The 26376-nt window shown below is 39.0% G+C and overlaps 1 protein-coding gene across 7 annotated transcripts in view; it reads right to left on the reverse strand.

Annotated features, from left to right (window-relative positions):
* Positions 1-26376, reverse strand: part of MBNL2 (muscleblind like splicing regulator 2) — a 106333-nt gene that overhangs the window by 65875 nt on the left and 14082 nt on the right. For 2 of the 7 annotated variants that reach the window (XM_057366207.1, XM_057366208.1), the window contains exons 1-2: positions 23701-23898; positions 2264-3087 (exon numbers count right to left, since the gene is read on the reverse strand). The exons of 1 other annotated variant lie outside the window; for it this stretch is intronic. In XM_057366207.1, the coding sequence (XP_057222190.1) occupies positions 2264-2437 (174 nt within the window). In that variant the 5' untranslated portion in view covers positions 2438-3087; positions 23701-23898. Of the gene's footprint in view, positions 1-2263; positions 3088-23700; positions 23903-26376 lie in introns of those variants that run through there. 4 more of the 7 variants (XM_057366204.1, XM_057366205.1, XM_057366203.1 and 1 more) reach the window with 3 other exon arrangements.

Raw genomic sequence — 26376 nt, forward strand, 5'->3', positions numbered from 1 at the left:
CTTGCTGTGGATACCTCAATTTACAAACCCTCTCCCGAATAACTGAGACAATAAGTGTGAGGAYACCACTCAGCTCAGCCCAGTGCCTTCTCAACGGTCCCAAACACTTTCCTATGCACAGAGGATCAGGTAACACATGGAAGTGCATGGCTCAGACTCACGCTCAGAGAAAAGGAGCTGCAGTTGAAGGCACTGTCATGCCATGTCAGATTTCCCTCCACTTGCAGCAGTTGCTGGGAAGAAACCCATACCTCCACCTCTGCTATTTCAGGCCACAATCTGAATTCTTGGTATAATTCTACCTTCCCAGAAATTTAACCCATTAGACTCAACTGGAAGATGCAGGTTGGAAGGCATAGGTGCATGCTCTCTTCTGCATGAAAGTGGGTGATGATGGGCAGTGGGACAGAGSAACACCACTTCAGCCACCAGAGCTGGGATGGAGTGGGCCAGCCCTTCAGGGCAGATGTCCTCCCACACTAGGTGAAAACATGCCTGCTTGCTTTAGCTACATTTTTTACACTGTTTTGGACTTCTCTCCACTGAGCAATGATGCTGGTTGTCAGTAAGTTATCCACTCTGATCCCTCAGGATTTCTCTTCACGGTATTATTAGCTTAGTCTGTGACTACAGTTTTTATTTGCAGACAATAACCATCCCTGAACAAAAGTCTCCATCCWGAATAGCTGGCAAGTGCACTGTGAGTGCCCAGCGCTACCAGGGAGAGCAATGCTGTCCTCAGGCATCAAGGACAGGTGCATCACTGTTTTGGCCAGGATGATGCAGCAGCACCACCTCTTGCACTGCAGATCCACTGCCCTGCCAGCCCTGGGGTGACCGAGTCCTGCTGCCTGTCTCCAGCTTCCCAGTCACAGCCCTGAGAGTTTACAACACATAAAAATAGTACATAAAACCCCCCTTCTACTAACCTGCTTTTTTTTTGCAAAATCAGAGTATTGCCCACTTGCTGCACACACAAGTCTGCTTGGTTTAAAAAAATTATCCTGTTGGCAGACAACCAATACACAAGAACATCTACAAAGAAGCTGTTACAGTTTATCGTGCAGTAATCCATGGATTAAGGTCATTAATAGCCCTCGATGACATATTGCCATGACTCCAAAGGTGCTCTTCTGGCTAACAGGATATACAGAACATAACCCCCTCATAAACATTTCCCCTGAGATACTTTCTCCTAAATCTTCAAAAGAAGAGAATAAATGAGAAAAAAACAGAAGGAAGATGCCTAGCACAATATCTTGCATTGCATCCAGGAAAAAAAAGTTATAATGAAAATAAACCACCCTGAATTTTCTTCTCTCAGACTGATGTTTTCACAGTAGAAGAGATCTTGGTAACGGAAATTTTGATCCTCTGAGCTAAAATTTAAAAGGCAAGCTAAGACATTCTCCCATGCCCAGAAGATAAAGCCATAACTAAAACTTTCAAAATAAAATCTGAAATGCTCAATTCTACCTTTTAATTATTGATATGAAAYAAGCCTTCTCCTTCTGTTGACATGAGAACACAAATATATCATCGTGGAAAACACTGTGTACTCCTCAAATCCCAGGAGGTCATTAATCTTCTTTTATGCAGYACATGAACTATTTTCACAGAACTTTTAAAAATAGTTTTCTAAAGCATGCCTGATGTCATTAGGAAGCCAGAAGAAGCTGATGGCCCAACAACATACTTACAAAATAACCTCCAAAAGAAGAGAAACCCTTCATTCATCCTAAACTTATACTCCTATCTGCACTATTCACACATGTAYTTWCCAAAGCTGTAAATATAACTGAGTCTCCAATACCAAGASTAAACAATCCCTTATGTCAAAATTGAAGTAATGGATAGACTTTTCTTACTTCCGTTGATCTAAATGAAAAAATCTGCACTCCTTCACTATGATTTTTTTTTTCAGGACTCTGAGAATGGCCTAGCATTGTGCCACTGTGTATTTTCATTTGCCATGAAACAATTATAATTCATAAAATGTACTCRGGAGAATACAATTGTCCTACCAGCTGCAAGCAATACTGTATCCCACAGTTATACGCAATTTTTGTAAACAATGTAGTGACATTTGAAAAAAATCCTTAGAAAGAAATCCTAAAAGCTTCAGTAAACAAATGTTATGACACACAACATTTGTCTCAATATACATCTTACCAAGAACAAATCACTTTCTGATTAACCTGGTTTATTGWAACTCATCATTTCATATTTTACTTTCACTACACATGCAGTTTCTTTTTCTTACCTTTAAGGAATCAAAGCAGGCAATAACTCTTCCATTTTCAACCTGGCAACTTTTAGGGGGGTGTGCAAATTTGCATTCTTCATCAGAGCGTGAACAAGTTCCCCTCTGAAACTGCCTGCACACTTCTAATGTCAGCCATTTTGTATCTCTTACGGGAGCGACATTCAAAGCCATGATGCGAAGCTGATTTTRAACTTGTAAGTTGCTGTCGGGAGAATTATGCTGAAGAAATTTCCAAAACTAATGAAAAAGGAAAGGGGACGGGGGGAAAATCAGAAAAAAATAACTTCAATTCCAATTGAAAAGAAAGCTAAAAAAACAAACAGTGGGGGACGATTAACGATGTCCAACACACACAAAGCAGAACAAGCAGAGAAAGTTTATCAGCAAGCAGTCACTCATCAATCATTAAGTCCCGCTTGTAGACTTTTGGCTGGGAAAACACATGCTCAGTCGCATTTCTGTCTGTAAAACACGTGGGTTTGTTGATTGCAATCACGGATGCACCGGTTTTAAGCCAAGGTCCATCAGTGCAATGGCACTCCTTGATAGAATAGCAGTCCTCTGATGGTTGCTTGCCAGTATTGATTACACGAGAAAAGCAATGCAGTCATTTGTTCATGTCCCAGGAATAATAATAATATTTCTTTTCCTGCTTTCAGTTTCCCATCAACTAATTGGCAAATGGAGACAGCTGAGGTATCTTCTGCCAGGTGTAAGATGAAGGCAATGTCTGGCTGGCAAAGACAGGATTTTGAGAACACAGGCGCAGCAGTCCTCGCTCGTAAAAGTGACTTGGCAAAGGCACTTTCTAAGTCACTGACCTGACAAAACAAATACAGCATCAGTTCACGTGCAACTCATTCAAATCAACATTATGAAACCTATCATCCCTTCTTATCAGATATTATAAACATACAGCCAATGTTCACTTGTATTAAAAAAAAAAACCAACAAAAAACATCCTCCTTTCTGAAGTTACATGTGACAAGGGAATAACCAGTTGAAACACATACTGCAGTAATATTCCAGGCAGCAATCCAAAAGTTGGGAATGATTTAAATAGATGAATGTGGCAGACACAATAATTAGGCACACTGGTTGTGAAACAATTCAATCTAATATGCTTAGTCTCCAAAACAATATACAAAATCCTGTTTCCATTAATTTATCACTTGGCCCTTTAGATTGTGTTAGTACATTGTAAGTTGTTACTCATTATTTGTTCTTCCTTAGAAATGAGGATGGTAGTATTCTGTTCAGATTTTTTGTGTCTCACTCTATTTCTCCAGGGGGAAAAAATTACAGGGGAAAAAAAAACTTTCCATATGCAGACAATAGAGTTAGTTTTCCTGTTAACCTAGAAGCAGTTTCATAAAGGGTGCATGAAAGGGCTCCAAGTCACCATTYTCTAATGAGTCCTTTCTAATATGAAGCAGTCTTTATCTAAATATTTCCTTTGATTTAATTAGCTTTTATGTACCTCTGCAAATACATTGTTCAGCATCAAAACATAAGATTTAAATACAGCACTTAAACTATTTGGGGACTATAAAATACCTAGGACATTTTACAGAAAAACAGATCTGAAAATCAAASGGTTAGATACTATAAACATTTTTAACCGCTAACTATATTTTATATGTAGACAGTGAAACCATGAACATGWTGTTTCCTTCTATTCAGCTTCAAAGGAACACAATTTTACTTTGCAAATACCAGCCAGAAACAGTTGATGGACTATTTTTGTGCAAGAAAAAAGAAAAGGGGAAGGACTGGAAYAAGAAAGATTTTAAAATGCATCAATAAAAATAGTTCTAAAAACATTGTCAGCTTTTCCATGTCAGAACAATTATCATTCTGTGCTTGAATTCACCTGTCTTATTGAAGTCAGTATAGTTAGTAATGTGAGTAAGAATTACTCACACCCAGTTCCAGGATCAGATTCCAGTTCTGACTTCTGGGCCTTCACATTAAAATGCTTTTCTATACTTAGTAATGTTACCAGAAGGGGTTTTACTCTGTGACCAATACTTACACCAAAATTTCCTACTGCTACCATGAATAAAGTCAATGCAATGCTAATTGCTCAAAAATTCYGTTTCAAGTCCAATGTGCAACAAGATGGGTCTGGATGACACTTAGATAGCTTTACCTGGTCATAAAGAACAACGAGTCGCAATAGAATGAGTACATTTTGAAATAATTCTATGCAATTATTGTACAGTACATAAATCACAAATTCCTCAAAYTAAATATTCCATCAATGTTGTCTGACAGCATCAATGAAGAATGAGATTAAACTGAAAGCATACAAAAAGGTGAGAAAATACTCTAAACTGATGAAAAGGAAAGGGAGGAGGAGAGACCAGAAGAGCCTCTCCACGAGGGCTTGTTGAGCTGATAGCTTGTTGGGCTGATGATTTAGCTGGCTAAATGCAAAAGAGGAAATTCTCTYCCTAGAGCCACACATTCCAATTCAGAAATGTCAGTAATGGTTTTCAGCAATAGATGGAGGAGACWGACGGAAATTTGGGGAAAAGGGTAAATGTTATACCGAACATTGCTGAAAGTCACAAGTAGTAATACTCTGCAGGGCTGCATGCCATAAAATTGACAAAGTTGTTTCTCAAGTAGTAGGTGTTAAGACTGAAAAAAACCAGACATGGCACGTGGCAGCAAAGCAAACAGCATACAGCAYAGAAATGGCAGTAGCCATGGTTTTTAAAAAAGAAGTGCACAGCAGAATCACATACAAGATTGTGAGACTGCAGCAAGGATTCATACCAAAAAGCATTTGGGGATGGAGGGTAGAACAGTGAAAAATAGTATCATCGTATTTCTTACYCTTCACCTACATGAAGATTTTCTAAAGAAAGGCAAGCATGAAAAGTTTGTCCCAAAAATCCACATCCTGTCAAACATAACAATGCCATCTGATTTCTCAAGAGTCACCAAGTGCCTCAGGAGTTTCTACTGGTGCAAATTCAGGAGACAGAATGGAGTCCTTTTTGAAGGAGACTGCCTTCAGTAGGAGGCAAGGGCAAACATGGTGAGAAGAGAATAATTTGGAATGCTTCACCCCTACCATTTACATGACCTACGTGTTTGCAGTCACATTCTAGGTGTTGTCATACCTCCTCTGCCTATCATCTGCACCAGCAGGGTGAACAAAGAAATGCCACCCTGAAAGCCTGAACATGAGGGATGCAAAACAAGAGAGAGAAAAGCCAAACCAGGGAATAAAATTATGGGAGAAGCCCAGAAAGGTAGAATTCAACATAAAAGGAAAGTGCTCAAGAGAAGGAAAAAATGGGAGAGGAAGGCAGGAAAAGGAAATGACTGCTTGTGAAACAGAAAGGAAGGGAGAGACTTCATAGGAAATGGAAGGAAGAGGGTGAAAAGATGTGAACAATGGAAGAGAGAAGGGCAAGAAGAAATTTTARAAGGAAAGCAGAAGAGAGTGTGGTTACAGGGAAAAATCCAGTAGTTTGGATAAACAGGGAAGCAAATAAGGGAAAAGAATGGAATTTATATAAGAAAATATAATAACAATAGTAGCAGTAGTAGCAGTAATAATAATAATAATAATAATCCTCAATAAAATGCCTCCCAGGCCTTGTGTCTTGCAAAACCCACCCATCTGGAGAAAACCACTGGATCCAGCAAATGCAAACTCTGCTCTACCTCCCACTACTTCTAACTTCTAATTGTGTCCTAACATAGCAGCCATAGCTGTCCTGCCAAAACCAACCGTACCTCACCAGCCTAAAGCCCTCAGCACCAACAGTGTCCCGTATTCAGGCTGAAGGTTCTGTTTGCTCCATGGTTTTATTTGGTTGTTCTATTATTATCATTAGTAATCCCAACTCAAGACAACACTCTCCAMTGCAGCTAAACTATCAAAACTTACAAACTGACAACTGAGCTGCAAAATATTCTTACTGAAGCTGAAGAAAGCACTCAACATAAGAACAATTTCTTTTTGTCTTTTTACAATTATTACACTTTATTTTCTGTCTCTAATATGGTCGAATCAGTGAAATTCATCAAGAATGCACATGTACAAATACAGCTTTCCATATGCCAAGCAAAATGATATTCATGGACACATTTGTAAAAGCTATTTGGCTTTGGATCCTTTTTGAGGTAAGCATCACTTCCCTTTTGCAGAAAACTAGCAAGGCATAGAGTAGTAGGAGKAGAGTAGTTTCTTAACCTTTGTCAAGGTTAAGAAAAAGAAAAATCCTTTTACTTATTAAATGAGACAAAGCACACAGACACCAGAAGCACCCAGAAAAAGTTCTCAGAGAAATATGAGGCAGCCAGCATCTTTGGAAATTGCAAGTGAGTACAAAGCCCTGCCCTATTACAAACCAGTTGGATCTCTCAGCTGGAAAATAGGAGCTCCTGCTCTCTACAAAATATGAGGTGCTTTAGTACAGTAGTTGTACTTTTCAGACAGATTATGAGGCAATGGATTATGCAGTATCTAATGGTGAAGCTGAGACTTCCTGGACATGATGTATTCATGCTTCAGTAGATAACATGTAGTAATGAGCAAAGACCTCATCTTCAAAAGTCATCTCTGCAGGTGATGACTTCCAGTAAAGGAGCAGAGTCCTCACATGGTCTCACCACAGATCTCTAGTGGAACCACTAAGTCCACTCAAAAGGTGTGAAAACAGTTTTACACTTTCCAAGGTTTAAGCACTCTGTATTATTCATCACATTAAAATCTTCAGAAAGAGATGTCAACACTGGGGGTCAATTTGTTGCTCTTCTGTCAAAATTTATCAACATGATCCACACATTTCTTCTATAAATACACCAGAAACTCAAGAATTAAGAAGTTAGAAAACTCTCAGTTGTACTTAAAGGGGACTGTACAGCTTGAAGTATATAAACTCTCCTTTCCCAGCCAGCCAGAAGACATGCACTAAATATACTTAGCCTTAAAAGTTTGATAATTTSGAAAACAAAAAGAACCAAAAAAACCCAAACAAAACAAAACCCCAAAGACTTGCTATGCTGTGAAAGCAAGGTGAGCATTCTCTAGGTCACTAGCAGGGAGAAGCATGTTGACTTATAGACTGCTGCCCAAATTAAGTTAAACCCATGAACTCAGGTGGGATAAAACTCACCTTCAGGACTTACCTACAGCCATCAAAACTGACCTGATGGGTACTCTAATGCCAAAAGAATGTATTGAAAACTCAGTTTACAAATAAAGCATGCATATAGTGCCAMTCTTCAGAGACAGTTCACTTTCTCCCAGAAAATCATGTTTAGAGTCTTAAATTTCAGAAACTTTTATACAAAGAAACAAAAACAAAGACCCTGCAGCAGACACCAGGCACAAAGAATTTCATGCCAAAATTTTCAGGTCTGGCTGGAAGCTGGAAGCAGAAGAGCCACTTTACCCTCAGACAGGGTTAACCGTAAACATCCCGAGCTTCACACTGCACAGCACAAGTTCACAAACCAGCAATGTCTTGACCACATACTACCTTTACTCAGATTCTCATAATGTGCCTTTTTTTTTGTTCAGGAAATAAACTCATCTCTAAGTAATAATAGTTTATCCACTTTCAGCCTGGACTTACTAGTTTTGAATCACTGATTTTACCTGGGTCAAATCAGGTGTTGTGGGACAAAACACAGCCATCTSCAGGTGCCTCAGTACATCCAAAAACAAGGATTAACCAATGTGTCCCACTCTACAGATACATTTTCAGACTACTGACAAGAATTGTGCTTCTTCAAAAGGCTGCTGCTTCTTCAGCAGTTGACCTATTTGCAGAAGAACTTGCTTTGCATTTCTCTATGTTTACAGAAAAAAAAAAAAAAAAAACCCAGTGGAAAGATTCCCTGCCTAAGTTTAACACATAGGAATGCTTCTGTAACCAGATCAAGTTACATATCTTGAACATTAACAACAGAAATACAGGTATTTGAAGTCTGAATATATGCTGAACCCTCACCCTTTAAGGCCAGGAAAAGGCATTCAAATCCCACTAAGTCACACCTCTTGTTTGCAGCTGCACAGTGGACTCCACTTTCAAATCATTCAGGACACAGACACCTGTTTAGGAGACCCTGGCAAGTGCTTTAGTCCAAAAGGCAATGGGACTTTGCTTCTGTTTTTCAACTAAACCTCACTGTTACACTCTTAAATGTCTTTTCTCCCCTCTATTGTTTGTGCTTTAAATAGCATTCAAGGCCTCCTGCAAACAGAAGAGAAGCTGAACACCAAAGAACAGCCACGACCCTACGAGCGCACTCCACTGTTGCTTTAMATTTCAGCTACTTGCCATTTCCTCGACTCCCCTTGTGAAGTTCTCTCTTGAGCTCCCTCAAACTCCCTGCTGAGGAAAGCAAGGCTGCAGCTTAATCCCAGGCTGCAGCTGGATCTGTCCTGATCTGCCTCATCAGGCACAGAATAATACAAACACAGCAGCATAAAGCCCCCTGCCTCGCATGTGCTGGCCAACTCAACACAGACGTGTCCACCTGCTCATCCTCGCTCCTGATGGACTAAGGAGCAGAGCAGGCAGGACAGGGCACCCCACCTGTGGCACCCCACCTTGGCATCCCACCTGTGGCACCCCACCTGGCTCCTCTTTGCAAGATCCTTTAGCTACAGTGCTGTATCCCACAGGACCTGCCTCCTGTCCCTGGAAAGCAAGGGACTTGCCTGGCTCTCAGGCATCACACATTAATTTAAGCCTCWTTGTGCAAAATTCCCCACTAGCCAACCCAAAAAGGATCCTACGTCAAAAGATGCTCACATGAATTAAATAAAAAAGAAAGTAATTTTACAGACAAATAATGTGACAATCAGCATGTTTGTTAATCACATTTGAGTAAACTACACCTTAAATGAAGAACATGCAGGAAATTTTCCTGCTTTGTGTTCTTGTCTTTAAACCTATTTCTAATATTCATCTTTTTTATATGTACCCTTATACTAGATATCTAGTAAGAATGGACAATGCCCAGTACAGTTTAGCAGTGTCTGCACAGTTATGCAAAAAGACAGCATTAAAACCAGAATCAGGCTTTGGCTCTTCTCTGAACTGTTGTGAAGTCACAAAAAATAATATCTCTAAATTCAGGAAACAAGAGAAAATAGAACAGGTTTACATGAAACATTATCCATTCTTTGATCGCAAATATGAATGGGAAATCCTTCTGTCACCACAACATTTTTAAGAAAAGTCATTCAATTACAGTAGAGCATGATGAAATGCATTTTCTTCTACACATTTCAAATGAAACTTACAAACATTTCGTTAATCACTTTCAGGGCTTTTTTCCACTTTAAGTTGTTAAGCAACTTGCATTTGGCATTGAAGAAACCAGTATTGCTCAAATGAGRAAAAAGCCAGAACTGTCGTATCAGGGAAGCAGCCCACTGGTTTGATCAGATGGCCGGTAGCCAAAAATACTAAAATTCTAATCCTCCGTTCTGTATTAATTCGACATGAACCCAGCTGAAGTCAGAAGTGTCATGACTTACAAAAGAACCATTATTTATTTTATTTGCTTGACTTGGAGATTAACTATTGCAACATCTCTCTTTGCCTGTTATACAATCAGACAGGAACACTTGTGAACTGCAATTCAGATGAACACTTTACACAGAGACGATCCCAACTATTTTAGTTAAGCTGACTGAAGTCCGGGGACAGACTAGAAAACACCAATCTGCTTTATTTAAACTGAGCCTGACCTTCAAATCAGTTTTGCTAAATGAGCCATATTCTCCTTGTCATGATCACTAATGTGCCAGGCTCAGGCTTTTTAGTATGTCCCACACTATTTACAGTATGGCAATGAGCTCCTTGTTAAAGCCTGCCGGTTCCCTTTGAAGCTGGCTTTACAATATAATAACAGTAATGTCCTTTGTCCCTAGGGAAGCAGGTGAGGAGGAAGGTGTACCACTGACTGTGAAACACAGCCTGGGACCTTTTCAGCAACCCACTGTACTACTTTGCTAATGGACCATGAAGTATTTCTGCTGAACTTTAGGTCTGTGGATAACTACAGCCCACAAGAGTATTTTCTAATATCAAAGTGCTTCGAAGTCATGCTGAAAAAGCTAATGCTTATTATGCTTCAGTTAAAATACAATTGCAGAAATGACTTTTCTTCTACTAAACTACTTTCGTTTTGATTCTATTCCACTTTACCTTCTCCTTCTCTCTTGGTTTGTACCTTCTCAGTCTCCAACTTAAACAATTTTTTAAGTCCAAATTAACATGATTTTATCCTCTAGGTGTATGAATTTCATACACGGAATTCTGTTCCCACCTTGACAAGAGGGCAAAAGCAATTTCTCTTTCTGTGCCTCGGCAAGCAGAGTTAATCATCCCCGGCAGCAATGACGTTACCACTTGGCCTCTCGTGGACACAAATGTTTTGCWTTTGGCAGAGTGCAGCACGTAACAGCTATTAATCAAACCCAATTCCCTAGGAAAGGGTACCCCAGTGCATTTGGATCTTCCACTCACACCCAGCTGCAGACATGCATTGTATTTATGGTTTTTTAGGACTGTAAAATATTTATAGAAAAGCGTGCTTATGTAGTGTGAAATTTTTATAGACTGGCATGGAGGGAACGTGTGATCAAATGACTGTTCTCACCTGCCAAAGTACCGATAACATGCTGTTACACAGGAGCACGGTCTAAAAGAACTCAGGCTGTTGTAAATTTTCTATTTTCTCTAGTCCAGTTTTGCACTAAGCCAAGAAGGCAGAACTCTTGCCGAGGTATTTGTTTATGTGATGAACAGCATCCCTTTGCACTGAAAGACAAGGATAACTCTGAATAAACCAAGGACTCTATGTAAATTAAAGACATGTTGAATTCACAAGCTGCACATGTTTTAAGACTGCCAAAAGCATTATTAACAATACAGTCCAACAAAACACCCAGYTCTGGGAAACTGCATGGCACATCCAAACAAAACTCCTGAAGTGAGGGCAGCAAGAGCACTACCTAATGTTATTAATTCCAACTGCCTCTTAAGTACTAAACCCATTCTGCTGAACAGATTTCCTACATGAAATTCAAGCAGCGTCACTGYTCTGAGATAAAATACCTGCATTGCTGCGCCGTTTTCTCCACCTTTTACCTGAGTACAGGATAACAACACACACAAGGAAGACTTTAGCAGATGAGCCAAAGAGCCCATCTTGCCTGAAATCCAGCCTGCAACTATGGCTAATACTAGATGTCTTCAGAAGAGTGTAGAATCAGGGCAGGCAGAGAATGGTAATTTCCCTACATTTTCTCCCAACAACCTATAACTGATATCTTTGTATTTAATAGGTCTCACTGGATTTTTCTTCCATGGATTTGCTCAATCCCTTTTTTAAACGCTGCTCTGTCAGAAAATGTCCTTTATCATGTGCCTGAAAAGTAGGATACCAAGAGGAAGCCTGACTGGTTTCACAATTGTTGACTCAAGCCTAGACTCTCAGGAGAGGAGCATGGATATGGRAGGAAACACTTCAGGACTACTTTGGAGATTTACAAAAATTTGTAAAACCACAAATGGAGCTGGGGAGTAAGGTGACTGATTACAAAACCCCTTTAAAAAATTKGTGTTGTTTTATCAGTACTCCCAAATGTGTCAAACTAAAGGCTCCAGCAAAAGCGGAGCTTGGAGAAAAAGACTTTTAAAACCTACAAGAGGAAGAAACATCAAGACCCCTTCTCCTGCACCCCAAGTGGCATCACCTAGGAAGCAGGGATCTTTCTTAGCAACTAAGTGGAGAAGAAAGAAAACCTGAGAGCCTGCCCAAAGCAACCCAAGCAAGGCACTCTTGCATTCTGTCCAACCCAAAGCATTTCACAAGCATCTCAAATATATTTCAGAAGAAGCAGCTTATCACAATGGCAAAGTGCTTTCAGCAGGGAAAAGGAAAAACCTCAGTAGCGTCTTCAGCACTCAGAGGGTTGCCCAARCAAACCTTCATCAGAGTCCATTTTATCACATTCAATTCCCCTTTCACTCCATTAGTAGCGTGCATGTAACACACAACATCAGTTTCATTTATTTCCAAAACTAAAGAAATCCTCATGAAGCAGAACATATGCAAGTGCTTTATTTCTTATGTATCTCACAGGACATACTGAAAGCCTGATTAGGCACCTATGCCAGAATACTTCCTATCTTACAGCAGTTAAAAAGATGGAACAGCAATCTAACTTTGAAGTCACCTACAGAATAGCAGATAGTGCCTTCAAAGATTATTTATTTTTATATTTTTTTAAATAGTATTTTTATGCTAACATTCAGACAGCACCTGAAATTGCCCACTAAAAGCTGTTTTTTCAAAGATGCTTCCCAGTTAAGAAGAAACCAGAAATGGGGGTTTGGCTTGGCCTTGAAGAAAAAAAATTAGTATTAACAGGTTATTGGTCTGTTCTGAAGGCAGGTTGCTTTTTTGTGTTGTAAAAGCAGATATGGCTTCCTGCTTGATTATCTTTATTCCCCCAAGGTGAATAAAGAAAATATTTAATCAAGTTTTATATGAAGGTGACAGTAAGAAACTTTCTTCTCAAAACAAAAGCCATTTATTTGTCCACAAGAAAAAACAAATGAATTAACAACAAAAAAATAAAACACAAACAAAACCAATATWTCAAACTTCAAAGGCTACCCGTGTTGTATCTGTCAACACATAATGCAAGCTCATTCTCTCTGGAATCAAATAAATTTGCATTTAKTGAGCCACTATTCTATTGTCAAATTGCTATAACAAGTTCAGAAAAAGAATGTTTTTCTTCTAAAATTGTTTTTGCAACCAATGGCAGACAAGCAAAGAAGAGCTTTTCTCATGTGACKTGCAACTTCTGGTGAGTGTCTGTTTTCCTGGAAATCTTGAATACTTCTGTTCAATCCTGAGGCAAATAATGGAGTTACAACTGGAAGGAATGCACAATAACTGTCTGCAGACATTGCCTACGAAGTAAACACTTTTTTTTCTGATCCCCAGGATGACGAATTTTGGGTTTGGTGTGCAGTACTGCTACTGACCTTCGTTTTTGCTTGGGCACCAATTAAGAACCAGTGACCCAATAAAAATGGGTCATATCGATCTGTTGTTTTGATTTGTGTAACACGTCTCCCTCAGTCCAAAAAGCTCACCACCCGTTGCCACTTGAAGAAAGTTACTTTTTAACTCATTTTCATTTTAGAAAAGAACCCTTTTTTTTTTTTTTTTAATTTATACCGAACATGAGATAAAGTACTTAAACACMGGCTATGCAGAAATAAACTCAGAAAGTTTATTGACCTACAGTAAGGAAATTGGATGAGTTCATACTAATTTTTCTGCCATGTGCATAGTTCAGTTGTCTGTAACACAAAAAAAGGGGATATAAACTATATTCAGATTTCTGGAGGGAAAAAAAAAAAACCAAACCACAATAAAAAGTATCCAGTCAGTATCTTTAAAAAGCAGCTTCAACATATAGAGTATTTGTTTTAATTTGTCTTAGCTTAAAAGTTGAAAAGGGAATTAATTCAGGCAGCCATACTGACAGGTTAGGCAGTGTTAGTCTATGTCCCAGAGCCAGGCATGTCCCTGCCTTAAATCAAAAATTTTCTCAATATTTAAATTATAGTCTCTATTTTAACTCCACTATTTATTGTGAAAAGAGAGCAGTAGGAAAAAACTCTTTAAAATGTTGAAAAATCAAGTACTTTCATCCTTTGACACAATGAATYGCAATGTTTTGCAGTGCAAACTGAACACATTTCCTATAAATGTTTTGACAGAGCCCTTTTCCAGACCTTTTTCTACTATCTCTSCTTCCCTGTAGCTGCAGAGATTTCTCTGTCCTGCTGGGAATGGCAGAACTGGTAAGCACAGCCTGGCATTTGCCAGCACTTCCAAAGCAATGGAGACTCTCCTGACAACTACGCACAAGCAACTGGCTTTTGGCAAGAGACAGTTTTCTGCTCACATTGCAGTGGAAAATTTGGACTGGTTGAAGTAAGTCTCGACATTTTTGTCCTTTTCAAAGGCTTAATTCATTTGTTGTAGTTCAAGCTTAGTGCCAAAAGGATATTTAAAGACACTGTTTTGCACTTTTACAATATGTATTGCCTTGCATAACTTCTGTTAAATCATAATTCAAGAGCTTCCTTTAACCATGCACAAATACCACCTTGATATACAACGTTTTTTGAAAGACAATATCAAAATTTATGTGCTACAAAGTGAAYAAATAGCAAAAAATAAAAAATAAATTGGATTTGGTCAAACAAGTGACATCAACACCACTCAGAGATAAACAAAAGGTATAAAAACATAAGAAGTGGACCACTACTGTTATGGTTACACACTTTCTTTTTCAAAAACTACTTAAATGTGTGTTTTGAACCTGCCTCATTTTAATGCAGTATTTGCTTAGCTTGTAAATAAGAGATKTTATAACTTCTAACCTTCAGCCTGTATGCACTCTGGCCCCTGACATCTGGCAGGAATTCCTTCAATTTCATACATTTCAAGGATAAAACAGGTGAGACAAAATTAAACCAGACCAGAAAATAAAACTCAAGAAAAAAAGGCAAAAAAAGGGGAAAAAAAAAAGGAACCACCTCACTCTCGGTCCAAGTTATGCCCTCCAGTAATCCTCTGCAACTTTACAGGCTGCAAAGTTTGAATTACCAATATTTGGCTTTCACAGAGATACCCGCTTTATTACAATGCATAAATTCTAGAAACYCTGAAAACCCACTTRAATGGCTCTTCTCCACATTTATCCYTCCACCCATCACCTGAAACTGTAGCAACTATGGTACCAATTTATAGCAACTGAACAGGACTGTCTGCTACAAAAAAAAGCCCAAAAACCAAACTAACAACCAAAAATCCCCAAAAAAACCCAAATAAAAAACCCCACAAAACCAAAAGAACAACAAAACTCAAACAAACAAGAAAAAAAAACCAAAACAAAACCAAAAAGAAAACGCTATTATACTCTGAAAAGGCAGAAAAGAGGCAACAAAGATCCAGTATTCCAGCTCTAAGCTTTCAAAGTTTCTTACAGAAAAAATTCACTCAATTTACATATGGGGGAAATTTAATTATTATGGCTCTATAAARTTGAATGGAAATCCACAAAGGTCCCATATTTTTTCACCACACAARCAGTACATTAGGAAAAAAATTAAAGAAAAATCCTGCACAATGCAACCTAAATTTCCTATCTGCAAAACTGGAGTCAATATAGCCACATAAATAATAATAATAAAAAAACTTTGAAATCAGAACAGCAGAAACCTGCCCACCAGTTTTAAGGTTCTCTTTCAGGAAAACCATTTTTACTTTCCAACAAAGCACTTTCAAGATGATAATCATCACATTTACCTTTCCTCTAAGTGAAAAGTATGCTGATGTTTTGGTAATTGGAGACCCAGAGGAGTGAGATAAAGGTTGTTATCTTTACCAAAGCAAAAAATTACTACTTAGTCTGTTTAATTTCATTTATCTTTAAGAAATAAACAAACAAAAAAACAAACAAAAAAATCAAAAACCATCAAACCCAAAAACCAAAACCCCAAAAAAGAAAAAACAAAACTCCAAAGAATCCCCCCAAACCACTACCACATTATATTGATTTCTATTACAAGTCTTCAAGTTTAAATACCCACTACAGAACACTACTGCAGCAGCTACCTCTTGCCTATTTCACTGGAAGCCTGAAAACAACAACTGCATTTCATAAAACCTTATCACCTACAAATATGTTTACAAAGACTGTCAGATTTTATTTAGGAGTACAATTCTGACAATGGTATGAAAGCTAGGCAATACAAGTCCCAAAAGCTCAAAATTAAGCAAATTGAAAGCAAATTAATCATCTTTGCAACCTGATGATTTTTGTGGAACCCARTTATTGTGATGACTTAGGCCTTATRGATGTTAAAAGRAATTTAAAAGAGCAGCTAAAAGTGCTAAGTGTTTGCAGACAGTATCAAGACTGAAGTCAGTGCAGAAGTTCACAACAAACTCAGAAGATTAAATATCATGCTTTTACTTCTAATAATATACTGTAATTTTCATAATTAGGTTTGCCAAGAGAGTTTCCTTCTCTGCTTTGCAACATAGCCATAAAAAAATAAGATAGTTTGCAGTGTACATAAAATTTTTGCAAAGTCATACCTGAAGCCAGCTGTGAAGAGTTACAAAAGGATCTCATGATAATGAGTTTATTAGGTGATAAAATGACATCAGTTTAACATAAAGATTGAAAAATAATGCATTTAGATTAGGGGAAAAAACAGATATATAATGAATGGTAAACATGTAACACTGGGTTCCAACAAGACACTGCTACATAGGAAAGATCACATGCACATTACAGGCAATTCAATGAAGATTTCCGCAAAATATTCAGCAGCTGATGGAGTATAAAACAAGCAGAAAATTTGGCACTATCAAAGGCAAGCAGAAAAGAATTACACTACTGTGTGTAGTCATGGAGCATGTAACTCTGGAATGATAAAAGAGTGAGAGAACAGTAACAGCACCATCAGCACTGTAGAAAGGCTTATATGTACAAAGAGGCAACAGTGAGGCTTTTGACAACAGAAAGAATACAAAATTCATATATCCTGATGATGAGGACCACCAGATTCTGACTAGGAGGCAAGGGGTGTTCAGTCATTTACCAGTGGGGAAACCATGGAAAAGACAGCAATTTYTGCACACAGCAAACAGCACAAGGGTGAAGTTAGGTGATGTGCTGAAGGTCAAAAATACCAACAAGTTAAAAAATAACTTTTCAGCTTAAAAATCAGATTATTTAAATAGTCAACAAACAATGGCTACTACAGTTGAGAAAGAAAGCCCTCCTCAAAAAGCTCCTCACCCCTGGTAGCTCACCCCACAYGCCAGTCAAGGCACTGCTGTCCCCAGTTAATTCTTCTGCATTCTTCACTTTYGGATGGCAGCTCCTTACAAGTGGCCTAGTTCTGCAACCAAGACTGGTTACAAATCCATAGGGGCACACTGATCCTCAAAGTCCCACCAAAAGAAACTCAATACTTTCCTCGACTATTTCAAACAAATGGATTTCAGAGATGGCAGACTTATCCTACCTAGCTTCGAGCACTTAAATGACTYATTGGTGACCAAAAAGCACAATCTCCTTCACTCCCCTTGGGCCAAAGGGCACCTGGGGCCACCATGAACCTCAGTGGACAGACTGCCCACAAGGACCAGCAGCCAGGCTGTGCCACCAGCTCTGCACTCCCGAGGAAAGATTTACCAACTTGAGAGAGCAAACACACCTAAGCACAAACATGTTTGCRCTCAGGCCTTACTCTCTCGAGCCCTTTCAGTTGCACCCTCTTCCTCAAGAAACTGGGGAAAGAAACTGGGATAGAGCTAGAGTGAAAAAACAGAGAGATGAGAGGGACTGCATCCCTCATGCCCCACAGAGGTGCAGGTCTGGGATACAGATTCAGTTCCAGGTATCGCTCTCCAGCTCCTCCCACTGAGAGGGGTGTTGTGGCTTCTTACCACTTAGGACCTTTTACACCAAGGATTAAGCTGAAGGCTTGTTCCCCGCTGGCGTTTCCACTTCAAAGAGCTGCTACTGTGGATACTAAAGCCTTTGAAAGTGGTCTCACTGCACAGGCCTGAGCATTAAATGAGGTCTTTAAAAAAAGGGAGGGGGGGAACTGGAAAGTGTGCTGGCTTTATAAACACTTCAGTGGGGCCACTTTCAAAGCCTTTCATGCCTTCTCCAATGTGACAGAGAAAATCTTAGGGTTTTTTAGCCACTACCCAAACTCCCTTAAAATTATGGCAATAAAGCAATCCATCCCCAAAATGTTTCCCTGCATTAGCAGAGGGGAACTAAAATACACAAGGGAATTGTGAAAAAAAATACACACAAAGCAAAAAAGTTTTAAAAGACAAGCACTAGACTCCAGGACAGTGGCGCGCCGTGCTGCCAGAGCATGTTCAGCATGCCAATAAGGACTGCAGCACTGCAATCCCCAGCACCAGCAGCCCACGCACCGGCGTCCTCCCCTGCAAAAGCCTCCTGCCAGCTGGAGAAGGTGCCCCAGGGCACACTGCTTTTTGGCTACAGGGTGAGGAGAYGAAGGTGGGAAAGCTGGCACTGGTCTCCTCACAGCAGAGAGAGGGTGTAGCAGGGGATGCTGCGCCACAGGTGAACACAGCCGTCAGGGAAATCCCACACGTGTTATCASAGCCTTTTAAGTAAATAAGAGCGAGGCAGTGCTGAAATCCGGAATCATTAACTGGGCGCAGAGGTACGCGCCTGCCAGCAGTGAGCCTGCCTGTCCTGCCAGGGGCACAGCCAGAGGGATCTGCTGACAAACCAATGCAGCTCTAGGCTTGAAATATGCATATAGCTGCTGATAACAGCACTGCAGGCAGTCTGGAAAGTGGAAGGAAATACCAAAAATTGATAAAAAATGGACTAAACCAGGGCTTTGCTGTCGTACAAGGCAGTCACTTTCCCCACCCGGACATCAGCAGGAGTGTCCCACAGGGAGCTGCCAAAGGATATTGTGAAGGAACAAACTGGACATGCTGAAACCCAGCATTTGAAACATCATCCCTCTGAGCAATGGAAAATAATGGAGACCTTGCCATTTGGAAATTGTAGGTTAGTTTTAGRCTAAGTTCAAAACACTGCCCATGATACCTATAAAGTGCAAAAATCASGATAGATTTAGGAAACTGATGTCTGGGGGACTGAGCCATTTGGCATACCTGAAGCATATCTAACAGAGCATTAGGGAAAAAAAATCCCCAAAACAACAACATAAAATTCCTCAGAAACTCAAGCTTAAAAGTATTCAGTCTGGATAGGAGAGAATACTACAGGGTTAAAAAACCAAAAAACAATTATTTGCAAGATCTCTTAAAAGTGATCATATACAAACAAACAAAAAAAAAAAAAAACCTAAAAATGAGCCTTCAGAATTCCCACAAAAGAAAAAGGCTTTTCTAAAAAAATCCTAGCTTTCTTCTTCCATAAAAATATCACGGGAAAATATTTCTGCATTCTTCCTTACTTGTATTCTCTAATTCTGTCTACTGTCAGAGGTGCTGTATTCCCTGCAGGAGAGAAGATTTTACAGCTCATGAACCTCCAGACTGACCTTGTCTCTATTTATGAGTTCAGCAATGTGTGACACTCAAATCTTCCCAAAACGCTTCCCAAAATGTTTATCGTCCACTCAGAAACTGATAAAAAAAAATCATTGATCTAAAATAGAAAAAATTAATAGACTTGGATATGAACCATCTGTTCCTATKTCTTATCCATTTCTTTGTGCAACGACTGTATCACTTAATCCCTCCCCCTGTCTTTATTAGCTATTGTTTTTGTAGTACAAAAATCACAAAGATGAAAAATAGTATTTTTATGAGCGTGTGTATATTATGTATGTGCGTATGTATTTGTGGACATGTATCTAGGTATGAAAAAGGAGGGAGAAGAAAAAGAAAGAAAAAGAGAGAAAATAAATAATAAAAAGAGTGTGAACCTCTGTGTTTATCAATTTGTTTACAGCTGAGTTCTCCTAACTGGCAAAGTTTCAGGTATCACAAGCCCACCAGGTTCTTTGCCAGGCTTTTGACTCCAGGAATCCTACAAGTCTTCTGCAGAAGCAGCAAACTGCACACTGACAGTTCTCAACAGCTTTAGTAATCATCAGTAGCACAGAGAGTCCCCCACATAATTAGTATTTCTTTGTGTTAGTTATAAGGATTTTGCATATAATCCCCTGTTAGGTATGCTCTACTATCTTGACAGCCCCAGAGTTTTCCTTTTTTTAGCACGCCTGAAATACTGAACGAAGGACTTGGCATTGCCGGCATTRTCAGAGAGAGAGCTCAGTGTTTTAACGGCCCTGTTACAAAAGAATAATAAAAAATTTGTGGTGATTAAGAAGTTGGCAGATTCTAGAAAGGGCCTGCATAACTTCCTTCTCCTCATGCACCCTCGACTCCAAACAGCCGAAAAGTTTGTTTTTAAAAGAAGACTTTTGAAAAAGAAGACTCTGTATATCAATAACGAACAACTGTCACTGCATTTGCTAATAATGTACAAGGAGATTAGTTTAATTAGYCAAACAGCTAATACTGCTATTATTTGAACTAGTTTTCAGCACTGACACTCTCTTGAAATGAGTTTTATTTTCCTCAGGCTATTAATTTCAGCCTGTTTACAGACCGGTTACATAGCACTGCTGCACATTAGTTAACCATGCCACATTGTATTAAACGTATCAAATTAGCTTCACAGTCAAAGGTTTCAAAAAGAAAATACATACTAACAAATTCTAAAACAAGCGGTTTAGTTCTCTTTTGCTAAAATTTTGTAACAGCCATATTAAAAAAAAAAAAAAAAAATATTTGACTTTAAAAAATTGTTTCTTCCCTGGCAGGGAAAAAACAATCCTCAAAATCAGAAATTTCTAGTAACATTAGGAAGCAAGGTATCACTAATAGCTATCAYGTGAAATTTAAATATTAGCAATGTGTTAAAACTGTATGCAAAATAATTAATAAGTAATTTCAATTAGTCACTAAGTCTTTTACTCGCCTCAGTATAATAATAACATTTTACAGAGCTTTTACAAATAGACATAGTACAGATAATTTCTGACGTACTTGGGAGCAACAGAGAAGATTCATTCACATCAGAGGTGAGATCCAAGTGCCTAAAATCCTATGCAACATTGAGCCAGTTTTCTTGCTCAGAAAAAAAAATAATTAAAAATCAGAGCACATAATTATCTTACATTTCTGTAAAATGTACAGTGACAAATGAAGAAGGTGATTTGCTTTTATAAACACTTTATAGTCAAGCATTATGCTTCAGGACCTCTAACTCATTACAAAATTCTACCTTAGGAAAATGAAGAGACTAATTCTAAACAAAGTAATTATTCCTTGAAAACAGACAGACTGCACACAGTAAGGTTACCACACTAATAGCGTTGATGAAATACATGGAACAATTAGGCAGAAAAGATACTACTAAATAAAGAGATACCAGAATCTGGTCCAAAATACTTTTAATACCAACTACTTACACAATAGATATAAATACAGAATATTTACTACCACCTCTACTCTCCAAGATGAAGGTACATTTACCTAACCGCATAAAGTTGTAGTATATATGCACCTTGACCAGMAAATAATTTTCTTTATCCTTTTGTCATTTGATTGTCTGTCATTAGTTTGATACAAACTACTTGACTAAGTGATGAATGCAAATTTTCACTTTGGTAGTCAGGCATAACAAGGATAACTCTATATATTGTGATYGTCAAGGTATGGAAACCAGACACTGAACTTATCTGAAAGTAAGAGGCTGTCTCAAAACAGGAGACTGAAAAGTTTTTTCTGAAAGCYGTGCATGAAAATAGCTTTATTTGAAAAAACTAAATATTTGTCTCGCATTTTATAGCTTGAAAAATATTATTTTACTTGCTTTTAGTTCAGTCTTTGCCTCACATGTTTAAAACAGTCTGCACCCAAACAACACATTTAAGCATCAATAGTGATAGAGAGTTAAGCATACATATCAATACCCTATGGATTTCTAATAATAATGTACTACACACTGACATGTGTTTCATTTGTTAGYAGAGCTTGAAATTCTCAGAAGACACGAGGATGATTTTACTTAGAAGACTGCAGCATTCAAAAATAACTGGTTCATGAACTGAGTATGTGTCAACAACCCAGSCACAGGTCTCCAGCTAGTACTTGGCCAGGGAGTGGGGAAATGGCATCAACCTCCTCTGAGCAGAGTCAGCTGTGAGCAGTTGGGAGGTGACATCAGSAGTTCTGAGTACATGTCCTGTACTTCTCCTTGAAAAATGGGAGGGGCGATGGACAGTTGGTCTAGAAGGGCCTACTTGCTGCAATACTATTAAAACTAGTGTAACTCCTTCCTAGGATTAAGGAATGTTGAAACTTTCCCCCCAAAATTACACCACTGAAAAGATTCTTTTTGGCAGCAAGGAAAAAAGAAATCCTGATCAGAATATGCAATTCTACCTGATTTCTCTGTAAGAAATTGATCTTTAATCTTTCTCAGTACATATACTTATYTTTTCTATCAACACCCTATTTGAATACAAGTATCTATAGCAATGTACGTGGCTATCAAAGGATAAATAAGAAGAGAACATTTTATTTCTGTCTCACCAACTGTTAATCTAAGGGGAAAAATAATTTTAAAACCCCAACTATATTGTATACTGCACACATAAACGATGCTGCTACAACACAACTGAAGTCAGCATGTTAATTCAGGTCACTAACCGGGTGACATCCCGAAAGGTACTGAGCACCATCAATGCATATGGCAGTCTGAGAAAGTTGAAGAAGCTTCAGCATACCACAGGATGAGGAAATGTTCTCAGAGCCCTCCCGCAAGATGATGGTAAAGTTTGCTTCCTATCTAATAAATCATAATAACTAAAATTTACCCTRTTCTTCCAGAATTTTACAGAATTCTGCCTAAATATCTCTTCCTTCTCTCTAGAGCATTTAACATAAATCTTCTCCATTTTTCCTGAGGCTCCTCCTCTGGAAGAAAGTTGATGTGCTTTAGCACAGTGAAATCATTGCTCTAAAAGCCAGCCTGCTCATTAAATTATTCTGCTAGCTGTGTGTTCTCTCATTAAAAATGTATAAAGATCAGATAATTGCAGCACGTATTATTAACCTTGTTTTCCTTGTTTTCATGTACAGGTTCTGTTTTGCTGCTGAGACAAAGACCTGGAAAGGACAGCTTTCTACAATAAACTACAATARGCTAAACTACAATACGAAAAATTCCCACCGGCTTTCCTTGAAGAGCGCAAGGAATCACAGCACAGTCAAAAACACCCATACTTTTATAACAGGGTAAAATACTGTAATCTCGTTGTATACTCGTACAAATCTAAAACAGGCAGTCTTGGCTTTAGCTAAAGCTTCCGATAGGGAATTATTTAGATCAGCCAGTCTAATTCACCTAAATCTTCAAACATAGCTGCTATAAACTTCACAGATTTCCAGGTTGACTCCTTCTCCTTCTTAAAGCTAGGGCTGCACTTCCAGACAACAACCCAGCTAAAAATCCAATTAGGGTAGCAGCACTTCTGAAACACACTGACCTATTTCTTTTTTTACTTGTTTTAATATGCATATACTCATGTTCTATTTCTGAAGAGAGCTATTTACACTGGAAATTAATACCCTTTGAAAACAAGTTACCTATAAAAAATCCACYTATTGCACCCAAACAGAATCTATTCACGGGAGAAACAGTGTTTCCCCGACTCCCGCAAGCAACACATACAGTATGCAGTATACTGCAGCAAACTCTTGAAACATTCGATAAAAGACAACAATCCTCCTACCTTGTTTAGCCCTGTCTATTCGACACATTCCCAACGTGAACAGGAACATCTGATATAAACAAACAGCCATATCTTTCCCATCGCATCATGGTAACTAATTCTCACGTGAAACGATGAGCAGCCTGTAATGTTTTGGGTTTTTTTTTTTCTCTGTAAGCCTTGTGACTTATCTGGGGATTTTTCCTCAGATGATGAAGCAAAGACACAGCCTAAACTCTGTTGCTGAAAGACTGCAGCCCTTCCTTCTCACAGAGCCCTCCCAGCATATGGCAGCCAATCACACCCAGCTTCGTCAGCCCTACTGCTCTTAAACTGATCCTAACGGGATGATTGACACAGCAACACAGCACTTCTAATGTGTAAAAACAATGCATCCATACCGATGAACCAGGAATTTCCCTCACGCAGGGAAAGAGTTTTACTGGTGAGGTAAAGCGATAGCTCAGTGAAATAACAAACGCAGCAAAAGCAAGCAACTCCCTTTCYCTCCACTGCAACAGCAGCTACACCATTTCTTGCACAAGGATTTTCAAAGCTTTTGCTAATCGTAAATGCATKCACAAACAACATTTCGGGAGCTACAAAACTGCAGTGATGTTGTTTTGGTTGTAAAGRTGAGCCATGCACCACAATAAATCAAATAATCTATCTTTTATTTTAACATGCTCTGATTTAAACACACTCCGATTCAGGCAGTAATGTTCTCGTTTAATACTGCATAAGCTTATGTGCAGTGTCTGCATTTAATAGCAATAGAAGCAAACATCTTTTCAAGTTATTAGGGACTGCAGGTATKGGATGCTTCTCAATGAAAACACAATTTATATGATGGTGTTTTAATTCATATCCATGGCAGACAAATCCCATCAACAGCATTTAAACTGAAGTTCATGCAATTAGCTTGCAACTGATGTTCATTTGTGTCAAGGTTCTGGCATAAGCACTATGATACCAGTTGCCATTTTCAAGTCAAGCTGTGGGCAGCTCGATACGCTTGGTACACAAGGTCTGCTGTCAATCAGTTTTCCTATAAATTTTTCTTAAGTTCTGAAACATGAGAACTTAGCAGCCAAGGATTATTAAACAACAGTTGCAATTAAGAAAAATACAAAAAGGAGCTTAAGCTCAAAGTCAGTCTTTATCCAGAAAGGGATAAAGATTGCAGTACAACAATACTTTAGGCAGCAATTTAGGCAATTCAAGCCATTACACAAAAAATGTGTAAAATGTGTTTTAAATGCCACTAAAAGTTTAGAAATATGAATAGACAAGAGGAAAACAAAGCTCTCATTCACTGGCAGCTCTGTCCCAAGGCTCCATTGTTTCCTATGAACTATTTTGCATATTATAAACACAGCTTCCCAAAAATCCATTATTCTTCTATCCAGCAAGCAACAACTCTCCTTTGGGCTCCACCATCTCCCACACAATTTGTGAAAACCCTCCCCTTTCAGGCATGGCTGAGACACGCTCCTGCCAAGAGGGTTCCTGCCAGCCAACCCTTATTTTCAGTTCAATCACCCCCTCCATTCTTCTCTATTCTGCCCTATATAAAAAAAAAAAATCACCCCAAAACAATCCTCCTCTAAAAAACCAAATAGTTGATTCTGGTGGGTTCGAGAGACCCTGGGGACAGGGGTGGTAACTCCACCCATTATTAAGATGGCTTAGTGCATCTCATCAGGATTTTTYACATTCTTTTGACTTTGCCAAACTTGAGCTGCCCTTGTTAAAAATTTTCCATGCTGGACATCTGCTGCAGGATTTTATTGACTTTTCTGCCAAAACACAGTTTGTCTGTTTCTGAGATAGCCTAGACAAAAACATGTTGCTCTGCCATTCTTGCAACTCACTGGGGAACTATGGCTCCTCTGCCCATGTTGGGGCRGTCTTGAAATTTGGCAAAATGCTGATCCCTTGCATTTTTATATTGTTTTTGAGTGTTTATTTCATATATAAAGACTTTGTTTTTTGCTATGCATATGAAAATATTTTCCTATTTGACCAARCTTTAAAACTTGCTATTATTCAGCTGATTCACACCATCTTTTTGATTTTTGTTTCTGATCCCTACAGTGCAAATCTCAGAAAATGTTCTGCGGTTATTGTCCTATTCCTTCAGCCATCAGTCCCTATGCGGCTGGAAAGGCAMCAGCCCCACAGTGCAACTGAGCATGTAATGGGCTCAAGTTACAGGAGATTAGCAGGATTTCCCCTGTAACTGCTGCTCCCATCTGCCAGAGACCAGACATTGGAGCTGACAGCAGGAAGACAACCTCGCCTGTTGCTCTCATGACCCTTCGGCTGCTGCCCCACGGAGGAGTGTGAGACATGCCCTTGAGAGCACACTGCAGAGGGGACTTCAGAAAGGTCAGGTGGGCCAAAACATGGCATGAGGCTGGACAGAAGAGGAAGTAATGAGGGGGAAAGGGAGGAATAGAAGCAAGAGCCAGTGTCTGGCTGATCCAGTCAAGCAGGTTACAACACAGAAGAAGATGGTGCCCTTGCCAGACAAGGGAGAGTGAGTAACACAACACAGCATCAGTCACCAGGAGCCAGCTGCCCTCTCCACAGACCACATGCACATTCACACCACAACACCCACCAAGAGCTTCTGTGGGCTATCAGTTTGTTCCAGATTAGGGAGAAAACTTGCAAGTCACCTCAACCCTTCCC

This window comes from Malurus melanocephalus, unplaced genomic scaffold (genome assembly GCF_030028575.1).
Source record: "Malurus melanocephalus ecotype Western Australia unplaced genomic scaffold, MMel_1.1 scaffold_61, whole genome shotgun sequence".
NCBI classification, from domain to species: Eukaryota; Metazoa; Chordata; class Aves; order Passeriformes; family Maluridae; genus Malurus; species Malurus melanocephalus.